Raw genomic sequence first — 17015 nt, 5'->3', positions numbered from 1 at the left:
GAAGCCTCATAAGTTGTTTAAATAGGGTGAAAACCCTCCAATTTAGGGTTTCACTCAGATAGCTCCTACTCGCCGAGTCAGTCTTCCGACTCATCGAGTAGGTCACTTAATCCCCCGACCCGAAGTCGATCCTACTCGACGAGTTGAGCCTTCAACTCGCTGAGTCCAAGGGTAAAATATGAAGTTTGACTTAAATTTAAATGTGTACCTGAGACCGGGTGTTACACTTGTAAAGATCATTAGTTCTTCAAGATCAAAGAGGAGAGTTTGGTCTAATTCTTTTCCAAAATGGAATTACCTTTTACCATATTAATAATCCAAGTGAAATTTAAGATTGATAATATTTGTTCTAGTTTTTGGAATAGGATTTGGAGTTTTAACTATTTTTTTCAAGAATTGGTTGTGTTAAATTTTGGGGTGTGAGTCTCGTTTACCAACAATTTTGTATTACACATGTTGAAAGCAATCAAGGAGTTGCTGTGGATCAATTTGGCACAGTTCAAGAATCGGAAGATATAGAAAAATGGAAGTCAACCATTGATGCTAAAGCAAAAAATGGTCTAGACCTCTATGGGGTGGTTCGTACGTAATGTTTCATACCGTTGGGTTCATGAGACTCATATTTTGGGAACTCTCATGGATGGATAACTGGATATGCTTTTTTCTTGATGACAACAAGATAGTCTTCTTTTAAAGGCTTCTTTCAGATGAGGTCTACTTCCAACTAAGCAATAAATATGTCAAATCAGCAAATAAATATGCCATATCATTTATAAACCTGAAGTACCAATTACCATAAGATGTAATTTGAACAAATTGTGTACTTAGATGTGTACAAAGATAATAGTTTATTGCTATTTTTGTACTTACCAAACTTGAATGGTGTTTTTTTAAACAATTGTGATACTTTGTTACCATTGCAAGTCATTTTCCCTTCCTATTTTGGACAGTAATGCTAGTCCAAAACTTTTTGGATCAAAATAGAAAACTAAAGTTATATTTTGGAATTTTTTTGTAAAAAATATACTAAAATCATAAAAGAAATTAAAATCTCATCTTTGTTAAAAGAAAATTTGGATGTGACAAAGGGTAAAAGGGAAAAAAATCTTGCCAAATTTGTAAAAAGGTTAACCTGGTGGTGCATATGGTAAAAAATGAAGAATCTTGAAGGATTAAAAAAAAATAGGGTCGGACAATAATCAAAACCACACCCTAGAAACATTGATATAAGTAAAAAACTGGCAAAAGATAGAAAAACTCATTTATGAACAGTAAGAAAGAGCAAGGGACGTGAAGCTTAATTTAACTTTAAAACCGATTTAAAAAAATAATAATAATAAAAACTGTTTGCAATCTTTAACTCAAAACATAAATTGATTACACTTTTAACACAAAAATATGTGATTACCAAAACACACACACACATATATATATATATATATATATATATATATATATATATATATATATATATATATATATATATATAATCCTACAACAATAATGAATCATAATAAGTATCTTCGGCAAATCTTGAAAACTCATACCTTCGATAATTTATCCATCAACACTGATAAAATCATCTTCCTGTGAATGCAAAAGATACCTCAATATGTACCTAGGAATTTGATAAGAGAGGAGGCGGAAACCGTCATGTGCCTTTGGTAGTAAAGCTTCCAAGCAAGACCGATAAAAGGCTTTCTGAAGGAAAGAACAATGATCTGTGCACATCGATCGATATAGTACCTTGTTAGAAACTCAAATGAGGGGAGGGGGAGAGAGAGAGAGAGGTAGGTTTAAGGTTTGAGGTTTTTTTAATAAAAACAAAATTAAGATGTAAATTAAAAGAAATACAACTTTAAGGGGTATATTTGTCATTTTAGGTTGTTTATCAACCAAATTTACAAAAAATAAAGTTTTAGGGAACAAAACAATAAAAAAGAAAAATGTGGTTTGGAGAATAATACAAGTTCAAGACTTTTTCTATAATTTTTAACAAACCATAGGGACTAATTTGGTCTATAAAAAATAACAAAATAATTATTATTTTTAACTAAGTCATACCCTATTTTCTCTGAGACTCGTTTATAACCCTACTTACTCACAGAAGTCTTCATCTTGTTGTCTTTCGATCAAACTAGTCTGAAGAGAAAAGGAGCTTTTGTCTGATAAAATGGCCGACGATGACTATGATATGGACGCTGGAGGGTAAACATCTTCTCTATAATCATCTCCTGTTTACTAATAATCTGTCTCTCGTATTTGATTTCTCAAAAAAAAATATTTCAATTTTCTCTTGGTTTTGCAGTTACGACGATGAGCCAGCCGAACCCGAACTCGATGTAAGAAAAATGTTTCTGAATTTTAATGAATAGTTCTATATGAAATTGCATTATAGCTCTCAATTATAAATGATTTTGTGCTCAAATTTGTTCCTTTTTCAGGAAGGGGCTGAGGAAGAGATTGATGGAGATAAAGTGGAAGAAGACGTTCCTGATCCACTTTTAGGTGACAACGAAGATAAGGAAGAACAGGAAGCTGTAGAAAAACCTCGGAAGACGATAAAGTATATGACGAAGTATGAAAGGGCTAGAATCTTGGGTACCCGTGCACTTCAAATTAGGTTTGATTTCGCTGTTTTTTTTTCCTCTGCACATGATAATCAATTAAAGCTAATATATGATTCTTGAACTTGTGTTTTATTCTTGTTCATTGTTAATGCTTGAAATGATTTTTGACATATGGCGTTTTCTTGTTTGTTATGTATATTCACAGCATGAACGCTCCAGTGATGGTTGAGCTTGAGGGTGAAACTGACCCCCTTGAGGTAATGATTCTTACGCCACCATTGTTATTCTTTTTCTGAAAAAACAAATTCCAACTTTGTCTGTTTTCTTATGACGATCATTAGAAGATATCGTTATTTGATCATTGGTTGAATGTTTTATTAAACTATTTGTCAAGTTTGGGGATAAATTACTTGGCTTTTTCTTTGATATAGAATGTTTGAATTTGGAATGAAGGATATCCACAATGTTAAACTATTTTCAAATGAAGGATATTCACTCAAATCCCGCTTTTGGTTGCAAAATGCAAACAACATCCTTTTACCAATGGAATTCACTTCCTACTCATTCTTGTTAGAAATACTCAAATCAGTGTCTTTGTTTGATTTATTATAGATTGCAATGAAGGAGCTTAGACAGAGGAAGATACCCTTCACCATTCGTCGATACCTTCCGGATGGAAGGTAAGATTCTTATCTTCCATTCTCACACAACCCCTTTTTATTTAAAAAAATGGTGTGATATCATATGATTATATATGATCTGTATGTTTTTTGTTTTTTCAGCTATGAAGACTGGGGAGTTGATGAACTAATCGTTGAGGATTCATGGAAGAGACAAGTTGGTGGGGACTAGTTGAAATAAATCATCTGAATTGCATGTTTATGATGGATTATGTTGATACAAATGATTTGAATTGTTATCATCTCATGATGCATATTTATGTTCAACTTTGGAATTAATATGATTTGAAATTTGTGAAAGGTGTTTGTTATCAAGTTGTTTTTTTAATCTTTGTTTCCAACAAGAATCAATCATATATATTTTGTAAATCTTGTTTTATGCATGTAATCAGGCAAGTTAAGAGACATGGTTAAACCCTAAACACCATTCAGCTGAAGAGATGCAAAATAACAAGTGATACTAAATTCACCAACAATTTCTAGGGAATCTCCAATCTCAATTGAGCAATCAAGTTTTTCTTCATTAATTAAGATTTTCTTCAATGAATAGTTTAATCAGATTAACATCATACAAAAAAGGCATAATTAACTTAACAGGTGTAAACATGGATACTTTTTGTTTGAGTATGTCAATAAAGAAAGTGAAAGTACAACCATGTTTTGATCAGCATAAAAAAAAATACCATTCTATAATTCTTTTAGTAAAGATTTATCCTTACACTTGCAAACAGAAAACCAGTCTATCATCTGAATGCAAAAATACAAAAGGTTAAAAAGCAAAGGGGGCATATGTTCATAATCACTTGTGCAAGACACTCTTTTTCGGGAGTTGTTTTTTTCTCTGTGTATGTTTCTGCAATCAAAGAGACAGAATACAATAGCAAGCAACAGTTAAAAAAAAGTAAACAGTGAATGTCATAAATAGGTAACAAACTTTTTTTTTTTTTTTTTACAATAACACCATTGTATTTTCAAGACAATACTAATTATGACATTTTATGAACCTATTTATGACGATATTAGAGAAAAAAAATATATATATTACCTTTTGTCTGGCCAAGGCCTCGACATCTGTTCTCTCTTTCCAGTTGCTCTTGCGCAGTTTGATTGGCCGATTACCAACATATTTCCCTACAAAAAGAAAAAAAAAAAAATGCAATTTTTACCTTTTTTGGTAAATTTTTAATACTACTTATATTTTATGGGAAAAAAGATGATATGTTACTCACCATTCATTTCCTTAAGAGCACCAGCAAGATCAGTTGGGTTAGAAAAACTCACAAATCCATACCCTTTTGTCTTTCCAGTTCGCTTATCTCGGACAACCTAAATTTGTAAACAAAAAAACAATAATCAATTTGAATGATAAAGAAACATAGATACTACATACATAACTGATTGATTTATGTAAAGATAAGAAACTGACCTTTGCCATGTTGAAGGAAGGAAATCTTTGGAAGGCTTTTGAAAGAACATCATCATTAACCTCGTTTCCAAGATCTCCACAAAATAGACGATAATCATCTGCAAAAATATCACTACAATCATCAACAACAAGATGAGATTTTGCTATCAGAAAATTAGAAATCAGATTGAAGAAAACTTACTTTCTGGCCACTCTGCTAATGTGGGATCCTCCCAAGCTTGACCAGCTGCTTTACGAGGTATGGCTCTCTTTTTGACCTCTGCTTTATGCTCCACTTCACTGCTTGCAAGTGCAGCCTTTACACTTTCTAGTGCTTCAGGTGTAATTGTTTGTGCATCCCTTTGAAATAGCTGTTGTGCCTGTTTCAAGAAGATTAAAAAGAAAACAACTCTTTCAGTTTCACTGTTTGCAAACACTAGTTGTTGACAATTGAAATCCAAAAAACTTCTGATGAGATTAATAAAGGAATATATGACACACTTAGCTTCATAGTCAAAATGAATTGTAATAAGTATTATGATTGCTCAAACTGCCACTAACCATTGAAGACTTCATGTCTGATATCTGGAAATCATTCCTCAATCCCAATCTCGTTGAAAAGGTTTATAAAGATAAGCTTTGCCAGATTTATGGTTCAAGATGATTAATTCATTTTTCTTAATGATTATCTTGGCAATTAGAAAGGTTTGGAGCATTTTACAGTTATACCGAAAACTATGTGTTCTCTGAAGACATAAATTTTGACACAGACATCCTTGTTTTGATCAAGTGTCAACTATCAAGATCTTATATTCTTATATTCTTATATAGTTTAGTAGAAAAAACTAATTCCTTTAGTTACGAAGAAATGCAACAATCAGTTTTTCGCCAATAACATTAGGACTTTCTTGGCCCATTCAATGTCTCAAATTTCTATGGATAAATATGTTACAAACTTAAGAGCATATACTTGGGAAAATTGAAAAGGCAGGTTTCTACATCCTTCAAATTGATCCTACAATATATGTGTCGAATACTAACGTTGTGGTTGATGGGGCAGCCTAAGTAGTCCCTACTCTAGTAATTGCTAAATGTTCCAAAATCATCTTGTAATTCTTCAAATTACTAGTATGGGAGTACGAACATTAAATGATCAACGGAAATAATTAATTAGGGTTGACAGAAATTACCTGCTGGAACTGGGGAAAGTAGACTCCAGGGACAGAAGTGGATGGAGTAGCGTAGGAGGGAGGTGGAGCGGGGAATTGAACGACCGAAGGTGGAGGAGGAGGAGCTGCAGCAGGGTATGTTTGGGGTTGTTGAAGGTGGAAGGGCATCGGAAAATACGAGCCATTGTTATTGGAGTATGTGAACTGGGAAGAAGAAGATGCAGATGAATTCGGTGGATTCGACATCTTTCCTTCAACAAACGGATCTTACGCTTCAGTTGTGAATTGGAGTAAACTATTAGGGTTCTTGTACGTTGATTCGGAATGAAATTGGGGAAGAGGGTTTTGAACCAAATACGTTTTGCAAAGTAAATTGGAAATTCCTTTTTTTTTTTTTTTACCACATATCACATTTTAATTTATTTTGTCTAATTTTTTGGTCATTTTAAAATAAATTTTATTTTATAATTATATTCATTATATTAAATTTTAAATAATATTTAAATTCAACAATAAATACATATCAATTTCATTAATAAACTTTCTTTTTAATTTCAAAATTATTAAATTAAAGATTCATAATTTTTTTTTCTTATTTGTTTACATCTAAAAGAGAAAAAAAAACACTTTAATTTTTATAATTCAATATTTCTTATTTTTCTTAAAAATTCATACTTCTGAAATGTTTAAAATTTGGATTTTGTTTTTCTTTTAAATAAACTCATGTAATACATGGGTCTCACACTTAGACCCCGTTTGATAGTTGCTGACTGAGTAAGTGCTGATTGAAAAATGTCTGTTTGGGTAAGAAATCTTGACTGAGTAAGAAATCATGTTGTTTGATTCAACATCTGACTGAATATGCTGACTGATTACAAATGACCACTTTACCCTCATTCCAAACCAACATCCTAACACATTAATATTTAGAAAGATAATTGCCACCAAACAATTTTAATTTAAAAAATATTAATATTAATATATATATAAAGTTCAAAATCCTGGCTATGAATTTATGTTGAATGCTCATAAAATTCAAAAAACAATTAAAACATCAACGTTTTCGGAGGATATGTCATCATATTCGTACAAGCAACCTTCAAATATAAATTAGAAAAATAAAAACCAAAAGTAATCAATTAAAAACTAATAAAAGAAGAACCCAACAAAAACAATTAACCACCTAGATGTACTTCACTTAAAATTCAAAAAACATTACCTCATCTTCTTCATAACTCATAAAGACAACGGTAGAACACAATCAAACCAAAGATGGTTGGAGTCTAGGGAGACAAACTTTAACAACGGAGGAGATGTGGTGTATTGGTGTACTAAAATACCCTTGCTCAGAAAATATCATAAATAAAACATACATATAATATTTTTGTACCCATAATACCCCTGCTCAGAAAATGTCATAAATAAAAAAACAAATCAACAATACACCAAATTTCCAGCAACTAATACTTTAAACAAAAATATAACTTCTAACACTTCAAACCAAATTTCCAGCAACTAATACTTCAAACAATTTCAAACAGGGAAGCAGAACTGAAACAAAAGTGGTAACATTGGAATTGTGATATAGGCAATTAAAGGAATTGTAGAATAGGAGTACAAAAATATAGAATATATAATCAACTGAATGTATTAGAAGCATTAATCATAACATTAGAAGTCAAAAACTAAATCGAAGAAGTGAAGCACAACTTTTTTTTCCGATCGATGTGCCAATCTCCAAATCGGTGATCCAAACACCAAATTGGCGATCCCAAATGCAAAATTGGCACTACCAATCAATAATTAGACCAATTCCGATCAGTAAAAACATGTTCCAGCAATCAATTTTGCCATTTTATAAAATATTACCTGATGAGAAACCTTCGATCGGTGCTTGATTGGTGCTTGCTGGTGTTGCGAGAGAAGAAAGGAATTGAAAGGGAGGCGCTTCGTTAGGGGGAAGGGCGTGCGTGGAATTTTTTCTTCATTTCCCCAGTCAGCCGAATTTGATTTTCTTTCTGGGTCAGATGCATCTTTTCGAGTCAGATGGATGAAAAATGCTTATCAAACACATTTTGCTGACCGAGTCAGCAAAAAAGGTCTGAGCCAACTCGATCAACCCAATATCAAACAAGGCCTTAGGTCCCACTTGATAGTTTCTAACTGAGAAATAACTGACTGAGAAAGGTATGTCTGAGTAATAAATTTTAACCAGGTAAGAAACCATGTTGTTTGGTTGTACATCTGACTGAATATGCTGACTGATACAAAATGACTTTTTTTACCCTAATGCTCTATACAGATATGATAATAATAATAATAATAATAATAATAATAATAATAATAATAATAATAATAATAATAATAATAATAATAATAATAATAATAATAATAATAATATATACCGGTTTCGGCGGATACCCAACGCGTAGCGCATCCGAAAAAATGAGAATTAGAACCGGAACCGCCTAAGGCGGTTCCATAACTTTAGGAACCGGAACCAGAACCGCTTAAGGCAGTTCGAGTTTCAGAACCGGCAGTTCCGAAGTGATTCCGGTTTCAAAAATGGGTACCCGATTTCGATGCTCATCCCTACTTATAGCCTTATACACTCAACACAACCAATCGATTATGTGAAGATAATTAGAAAGATGGATGAATAAGTCGCACTTAAATAGACAAGTTATTAGACCTACCGGGCCTTTAAAATTTACTTGTGGGACTCGTCACACTTACGAAGCAAGGAAGCAAGAAAGAAATTTGGACACCTGTTAAGATTCTCTTCCACTAGCTTAGCAAATAAGACAAAGCATAGGCTAATGGAGTTTGTGTTGAGATTGTTGTGTTGGACTATCCAAACTAGGCTTGTACTAATATAATATATAATACACCCAATGATCAAATAATGGCCTCGAGTCTTTGGGCTTTTTTTTAAGTAACAGAGTGTTTGAGTCATTTAGTTGGATTTTTTTTTTTTTTTTTTTGACTAATCGAGTCTTTGAGTCATTGAACTTATTGAACTAATTGAGTCTTTGGGCTTTTTCAACTAATTGAACTTATTTATATACACTAAATCCAAAATTTCTTTTATTAATTATTATAGAGCTTTTAACTTGTTTTAACTGTCTTGATAATTAATTTCGAGTTGACAGTTGACAACTTCATATTGTATTTTGTTTCCAAGGCATAAACGGCCTAAAGCTACATGTATATTGGTATTATGATACATCCCTATATTATTTATTTCAACCAAAACTGTAACAACCGACGAATTTTATAGGTTTTAAGCGCTTTTTCAAGTGTTAGTTATCATATTCTGATGAATCAGAATTTTACAAAATTTGTTGGAGGTAATTATGTATTCAAAGAAAATGCTGGTTTGGAGTAAAATAATAGTACGTATGTGAGATATTTGATATGATTAACTGTGCAGCAAACGGAATGTTACATTTGAGGTATTGCAAAATAATGTTAAAAATTAATTCCACATTTCCACTAGTATTATTTTATTCTCACCATATTTTCATGCTCGTTAAATTTGTCAAGTATAGATAAACTTTTTGATGGAATATTATATGAAAAACAACGGATGATCGATATTGAAGATGGCTATTGGAATATAGTTAAAGAGTTGATCGATATTTTATTGTTTAGATGTTTTGTTTTTTACAATTTAATAAGTACTTTATCTTGTGTACATTGTCCTACTACGCCTCTCTGTCGATAGACGAGTTATTTGTAATGACAAATCAGCTGGTGGAATATCAATATATCAATATCAATATAAGCTAATAAAACAATGATATTTATTTTTATTAAAATAATATTTAAACATTTGCTGCCAACTTTTAAGTGAGCCGCCATATTTAGTAAGCGTGATGGAAATGAACACACAATATTTGAACAGTTGTTTCATATATTATATACGATAATATGGAAAAAACACATATAAATGATAAGGAAGTTAGCCTCATCTGTCACAATTTCACATATTCGTGTTTTTGAAATATGCATTATTAATATTTTGTAATTATATTTAATGGTTTATTGCATTAGTTATTTTGTTAGATTAAATTACGGATAATGACGAAAAAACACTATATTTTTTCAAAAGTTCGGTTAAACCACAAATTTATGACAGGTTTATTTAGCAAAAAAAAGTAAAAATTGATTTTTTAAAGCATAAAAGTAGGTCATAGTGGTCGCCAAGAAATTTTATTCAAAAATGAATGGTTTTTTTTAGCACAAATGAAAGTTGGATGGCTAAACCGGAAAAAATGACAAAACATAGTGTTTTTCGTAGTTAAATTAATATTTTAGTTCAATATGAGTAAATTTATTCGAGGTATTCTTTTTGTTCAAATTTACACGACTGTTGCAATTGATATGGTCTCACCGTACATACATATTAATTTATGTAATGTAATTTATCCTTTATATAATAAATTAATGTGGGTTGATATATTCCGAATTTTCATTTCTATATCTATCAGATTATATCAGCAAAACTATCATACGACTCCTATTGCAGAGGTAAATAAAATGAGACACATAATTTATTATTTGTGTTTATCTAAGCGACTTGACATACTTGCATTAGAATAAGTAATTAATTTGTTTATTTATCATGTGACAACACATGGTTTGTTTTATAATCAGAGGAGATCATTTTTAGTTCTATAGATGATTTACATAATCAATATTTATTATCTAAAAGGTTCTAATGCATCCATGCATCTACTACATACACACCAAAATCTCTTCTAGATCAATCCCTATATGGCGTCACGCGACTATAATTAAGTAATATTTTAATCGCTTACAAAATTTTCAAGCATCTACTCCTCTTCCTCCTACTTTGTCTTTCCCTTTCACCTCAAATAAGAACAAAACAGACAAACCATTTCTTTTATCCCATATAAGAACAAAACAGACAAATCATTTCTTTTATGCGATACATGATAAGGTTGGATATATCCTGTTAATCCAAACCGTCCTATATAATACCATGAGAAGGAAATTAGGTACTCAGCTGTCTACTAGGATCGATGAGTTAACTAGTTAACGAAAATCTCCCTCATATGATATAAACTATTAGTGAGGGAAAAACACACATTGTCATTGTCAAGGCTCCAACCTTGATTATTGGTTAAATCTCAGCCCATGTCGTGGGTCGTTTTTGTTTTTTTTAATCCACGCTTGAAATGCATCTCAAGTGGCATTTTGCAATAATTTTTTTAGTCAACTTATTTTGACTTAGTTTTTTATTTCTAACAGTTTCTAACTTTTATTTCATAAACATTGTTATTAACCACCGTCATAATTTCAAAACAAACATCATAAACCACAAACACTTAAAGTTGAAACTTAACTAAAAAAAACTTTGAAACTTAAATAAAATCGAAATAAAAGCCTATAGTCATTGGTTCATTGCCTAGCAAATCGAGTTGCATTTCTTTAGTAATTTCCCTTTAGTTACTAGCCTTTCTTATTACATTCATTTCCAGTTTTCCACCACACGAGCCTATGATATTCTTCTCCCTTCGAAGTTGTTGGAACATTTATTCATTTAACAGTTTTGACTTTTGACAATCGGGGAAAAAAAGACAACTACCCAAATAACTGGCTTCAACTTCAACCGAGACTACTGCACAAGAGTAAGAGTGAAAGTGAAAAGTGAAGTATATTGTTATTGTGGGTAAAATGAAGAAATAATTTTTTTTTCTTAGATCCATATTTCTTTATCAACTGCATGCAAATATTATTCGTAGCATCACACAAATATAAGGGAAATGGAACCAAAATGAAACATACCATAAAACAGAGGCCAAAATTGTAAACAATAAAGTTTTTGTAACAAGTTCACATGCTAATTTAGAAATCCCAAAGTTCAAACTCAAAACTAGTGTTCAAACTCGAATTGTTAGACGATATGTGACAAATACTACCTGCTTAAGCGATTAGCCAAATGGCATGAAGTTGGATTAGGGATAAGCCTAGGGTTTTGCTTTCAAAAGACGGACCAAATGCTTTTGATCCTAGAGTTGCTTTCAAAAGGTGGATTTTTTTAAAACAAAAATATTAGAAAAAAAAAAAAACTTAGAAATAAAACGAGATAGGGAATTTGTGGAAATTTGGTTAAGCCGGGGGCTCAAATAGTCAAATTATAATCTCATATATTCACAAATGAAATTGGTTGTGCAAGCACTAGGGAGAGGATGGTTATTCACAAAATTTGACGAAGTAATTGCGTTAGGATTGTATAAAATAATGTCCTATTGTCTATAGAGAAACTGTTTTACTAATTTGCTATGCGAGTTTATTTTCATCAAATAATAATTATCCTCATCATTCCTAATAAATAAAAAACTTTTTTGCCACATGTTCTCTTTCAATTTAATCTAATTATTTTATAATAAATATAGTAATAAATGAATATTAATTTTATTAATGTGCTTACCTTCTAATTTCAAAAATTTTAATTAAAGTTTATTAGTTTCTTTTATTTATTTATTTAAATTTAAAGGATAAAAACATTTCAGTTTTAATAATTCATTATTTTTCTTATTTTCTTATAATTTAAAAAAAAAAATTAACTCATGTAATATATGGGTCGCACAACTAGTTTTATAATATAAACACATACATAGTCATTTAGGCTCCATTTGTTAATTTCTATCCGAGAAAGTGCTGTCTTGGAAAATGTTGTATGATAAAGTTTTCTGACTGAGAAAGAAACCATGTTGTTTGATTGTATATCTGATTGATTATGTCGAATGATGAAAAATGACAATATTACATTGGTGTTCTATACTATGATGGATGAAGTTGTTGAATAATTATAAAAACTTACAAATTGTCATACAAAATCAAAATTACATAATGATCATTTAAATTCCAAATAGAATGTCGATTAAGTTGTTCTTAGTTTTTTTTTTTTTTCAATTTAATGTTACGTCGTTTTTCTTTCTAGTAGTTTAGTTTTTTTTATAACTCAATATGTGATTCTTGAATCGGTTTATGTCCGATAGTGATGGGATGAATGAATTTTTTTCAAAATATATTAGGATGATGATAGTTTTGTCCAAAAAAAATAAGAATTATTCCAATAGAAATGAATTAAAAAATTAACTAAAAGAAATTAACAATCCAATAAAGTAATATTTGTTAATATAAAAATATTATATATTTATAAATAATATTTTTAATATATAATAATCGGATAAAAAGAATTAATCCATTAATTAGAAATAAAAAAAATTATTTAAAAGAAATTAATAATCTAATAAAATAATATTAATTAATACATAAATATTATATACTAAAAATAATATTTATTAAAAAAGAAATTAAAAAATTATTTAAAAGAACTTAATAATGCAACAAAGAAAGAGGCAGAGTTTATGGCACAATTATCTTTCCAACCTATTCAGCCAAAAAAATATGGTTTTAAAACTTTCTGGAAAAAACATATCTTACCGGGAAAGATCCATTTTTTGTGCATAACAAACAGTCTTTCCGATCCATTCAGCCAAAAGATCTGTTTGAACCTGAAAAGATGTCTATCAAACGGGGATCTTAATGATATATCACTTCTATTTTTTTATATTTTAGTGAATCACAATAAACAATAAATTTTAATTCAAACCAAAACATACCAATAAACAATAATAATAAGTCATTAAGTCGCATGGTGTTATTTTTTTCATGTAAAATATATTATTTATGTGTTATATATTTAATACATATTCAATGAAAATTTATTTAACCTTTTAAATTTTCTTTTAACATCGAACTTTTTATTCGAAACATTATTATAAATCTATTTGCAAATATATTAATTTTCATAAAATTTTGGAAGTGGTCATTGTATTAAGATACATTTTTCTCTTAGCTAATGTATCTTGAATTTTTTAGAATAATATGAATTTTAACAGAATTAACAATTATTTATTGAAATTTTAATTTTTTTTTAGAACGGATTGCTCGAGGCGTATTAACTTAAACTTTTGCACAACTTTCCGGCTCAAAATTTTGTTAGGGGTCGGCTCGATAAAATTTATATCTTTCATTTTGACTTTCTGGGACACTTCCATTATTCCATACATTGGACTTTTTTTACTTGGATTTAGGGAATAATCAAAGATATCAAAAACTAATCATGTTTAGTTAAAAGTGATATGCAAAATAAAGTAACAACACTTATTGTACTAATCTATATTTTCAATAATAAATTATACGTAGGCCATCATTACAACAAATAAACTAAAAATTTCATAAAATATTGCATTTTTTTTACGAAAAAGATTCTAGATCAGTGATAAGAAGCGTTGTTCTTTCTTCTTAGAGTTTGTCAATGTGTCAAAATCTTGTATGTGACATATATAATTAAAGTATATTATTTGTTTTTTTGAAAAAAAAAATCACACGAATTTAAGCCATGAAAAATTATATACAAATTGTGACGTTAAAAAAATAACGGAAATAATGACATGATTGTACGAAAAATGAACACCACTAAATCTAGGGATTATCAAATGGACTCTAGGTATTTGTATTGAACAAAACCACATATCGGGTAACCACCATACCGAAACATATAAGAAAATTATCAACAAACATGCTAAAGTGCATATACCGACACTCACACCTTTATGAGCTCTTTAGTCCCTTGAGATTACTCCTCGAGCCGCATACGAATCTAGTGCTTCCAGTAGTACAGACCCAATACTACCTTCCACACCAACCCATATTTGTCTCGAGTCGTCCCCTCAAGACCCCAAGAACTCTACCTCTTCAAATCAGTTATGGACTCGCCCTACTGGTTCCTTAGAACCACAACCAAGCGTCTAGACACTAACTCTAGACCACTCTCAGCATTGCTCCGCCTCACGAGATCTTCGCTTCCCTCACTATTTGCTTCGTGTATGACAATTGTACATAGTACGATACACAATAGAAATTCGAATAAATGATCCTACCTTAAATCCACAAACAAACAAGGAACAGGAAGAAATGCTAAATCAGGCATTCTAAGGCTATAAAATCCTAACTATGTACAACTATGTAGCATACACTAAGCAAATTGTAAAGACAAATCAGGCAAAATTTCACACTAACTCTGCAAGATTCCTTAACCTAGCTCTAGCTAGCATTCAATTCTATCAACTCATAATATAAATATATGTGTTCTACACTACCCAAAATATAAATTGAAGTATTTTGGAAAACTACAGCTCGAGCGCTGGTCGATTGTACACACTGATTCTCTAGGTTTTTCTCATGTAAAAGTCTTCATTTCATTTTAAGTTCTTAAAAAAAATCATATCCTTAGTTTGAGTTTGGAATCACCCAGATGTTCATCAAATTCCCTCAAACCAGGGCTCTGATACCAAATTGTAATACCTCAAATTTTATACCAAACTTTTCATTTTTGATTTACCAAAAACTAAGTTTCATAACCAAGATACCAATTACATAATTATCCCAAAACAACCAATATCATAATTATCAGAGTTCATAAACATGTCCTAGTAGTAAATCTTCGAGCGCATGTAAACAATCAAACATTCGCCTTTCCCGTGGTCCTGCGAAGTACCTGCCACATATAAATCAACAACTGTAAGCACGAAGCTTAGTGAGTTCCCCAATATACGACATACAACATAGCATAAATAAACAATTATGGGTCATCAGCATCCCTAGGGACTATCAACAGTCCAAATGAGCTAATAGCATGCACAGTGGGTTATCAGCAACCCTGGTTAGCTATCAGCAACCTCAGCCACATAAAATAACATAACATAACCATAACAGCTAGACTCAGTTGGTCATTATAAATATAACTACTCTACCACACAGGTAAGAATAAGTGAGGATACTCACCTGATACTGACGACACGAAAACCTAGCACCCGAACTACTGGATCTAGACTCCGCCTAGTCAACAAAATAATTAACCCTAATTAATAGTTAAGGTCCAAAAACTCACTCGTGAGTCCAAATCCCAATGTTAAACCTTCTAAGGGAAAAAAGGACCATTTTGCCCTTTCTCATGGTCTAAAAACCCTAAATATTGACCAAGGGTCAATGTAACATCCTAAAATTTAAAACCGATTTCTTAAATTAATATGGATAAATAAATAATAGGTGAATTATTTAAATATATAATTAAGGGATAATCATATCATTAGTCGATATGAAGCTTGCAAAGTTAAAGGCTGAGATGTTAACATTTCAAAGTTAAGGAACCTAAAGTGTCAATTTGGAAAAGTATGTTTGACCAAGAGTTGACTCACCAAGGTTAAATGGATGAGGAATGTTAAGAATTGGATGGTCAAGGACTCATTATGTCAACCTTTTAAGCAAATGTAAAAATAATTGAAGTAATCGTAAAGTTGACAAAAATTGTAAAGTTGAGGGACTAGTTTTAACAAATAGAAAACTTTGTGACTAGAGTTAACATATTTATTTGACTAATTAGATAAAATGAATTATTTTGAGATCAAATTGTGAAATATGTAAGTTCTCTTTTAGTTATTGATCAAATGGTGTTAAATATGAGAACAAGGAAGGTTAGTGGCCGTTTTTGCCAATTGTCGAAAGTAGTCACGAGTTAGATGGGATTCTCTTCATTTGAAGAGAGGAGAAACATGATTAAGGGAAAGGAAGAAGAAAGTGGCAATTTATATGAGACTAATGGCGATTTCTTCATGCTTCTATATCTAGGGTTTGATTCAAGTGGGGAGTTGAGCATCCAAGCAAAAGAAAGTGGGATCAAAGACTTTCTAGGTATAATTTCTCCTCCTCTAACTCTATTTTCAAGTTCATGATTGGGGTTGGACCGCAATCTCGAATTTGGAATGAATTGATGATTGGGGTTTTGTTTTCTAACCTCCATTGGGTGATTTCAATGGTTCCAATCTCAAACCAATCATTCCATTGATGATTTGGTGATTTGGGTAAAAAGTCAACCATGAACCCTAGAAAAACCCAAAACTATGGATAATGCAATTGATGATGAAATGAGATTGGATTCTATGACCTAGATGATATTTGATAGCAATAAAGCCAATTGGAATGCTGAAATTCATCCATGATGGTAGAGTCAAGCATAAACTTGGGTTTTAGATGGTTATGTGAAAAATTATGATGAAAAGAATGAAATTCTTGGAATGTGAGAATTTGATGA

At 30.9% G+C, this 17015-nt stretch overlaps 2 protein-coding genes across 2 annotated transcripts; one reads left to right on the top strand and one right to left on the bottom strand.

Moving 5' to 3' along the window:
- The first annotated feature begins 2069 nt into the window (after positions 1-2069).
- LOC145042925 (DNA-directed RNA polymerases II and V subunit 6B-like) lies at positions 2070-3550 on the top strand. The gene is made up of 6 exons (XM_078991479.1): positions 2070-2208; positions 2309-2342; positions 2445-2623; positions 2776-2827; positions 3183-3250; positions 3353-3550. Exons 1-6 carry the CDS (start codon positions 2174-2176, stop codon positions 3420-3422), a joined length of 438 nt encoding a protein of 145 aa, XP_078847605.1. The 5' UTR covers positions 2070-2173; the 3' UTR covers positions 3423-3550.
- A 266-nt stretch (positions 3551-3816) lies between these two features.
- LOC145042842 (uncharacterized) lies at positions 3817-6169 on the bottom strand. Its single transcript, XM_078991373.1, has 6 exons — positions 5846-6169; positions 4858-5035; positions 4677-4774; positions 4480-4576; positions 4296-4381; positions 3817-4103 (listed from the first exon to the last, which is right to left on the bottom strand). The coding sequence occupies exons 1-6, from the start codon at positions 6068-6070 to the stop codon at positions 4050-4052; spliced, it is 738 nt and encodes a 245-aa protein (XP_078847499.1). The 5' UTR covers positions 6071-6169; the 3' UTR covers positions 3817-4049.
- Between the last annotated feature and the right edge of the window lie 10846 nt (positions 6170-17015).

The sequence above is a fragment of the Lactuca saligna genome, chromosome 1 (genome assembly GCF_052625555.1).
Source record: "Lactuca saligna cultivar CGN05327 chromosome 1, ASM5262555v1, whole genome shotgun sequence".
NCBI lineage: Eukaryota > Viridiplantae > Streptophyta > Magnoliopsida > Asterales > Asteraceae > Lactuca > Lactuca saligna.
This window is presented reverse-complemented; position numbering and strand designations above follow the sequence as displayed.

Coding starts and splice junctions, on each gene's coding strand:
- LOC145042842 (XM_078991373.1), bottom strand. CDS start 6,070: ATGTCGAATCCACCGAATTCATCTGCATCTTCTTCTTCCCAGTTCACA. Junction 4,577..4,676: donor CTTCCTTCAACATGGCAAAG/GTCAGTTTCTTA, acceptor TTACAAATTTAG/GTTGTCCGAGATAAGCGAAC. Junction 4,382..4,479: donor TGCTCTTAAGGAAATGAATG/GTGAGTAACATA, acceptor TTCTTTTTGTAG/GGAAATATGTTGGTAATCGG.
- LOC145042925 (XM_078991479.1), top strand. CDS start 2,174: ATGGCCGACGATGACTATGATATGGACGCTGGAGG. Junction 2,209..2,308: donor TATGATATGGACGCTGGAGG/GTAAACATCTTC, acceptor TTGGTTTTGCAG/TTACGACGATGAGCCAGCCG. Junction 2,624..2,775: donor ACCCGTGCACTTCAAATTAG/GTTTGATTTCGC, acceptor GTATATTCACAG/CATGAACGCTCCAGTGATGG.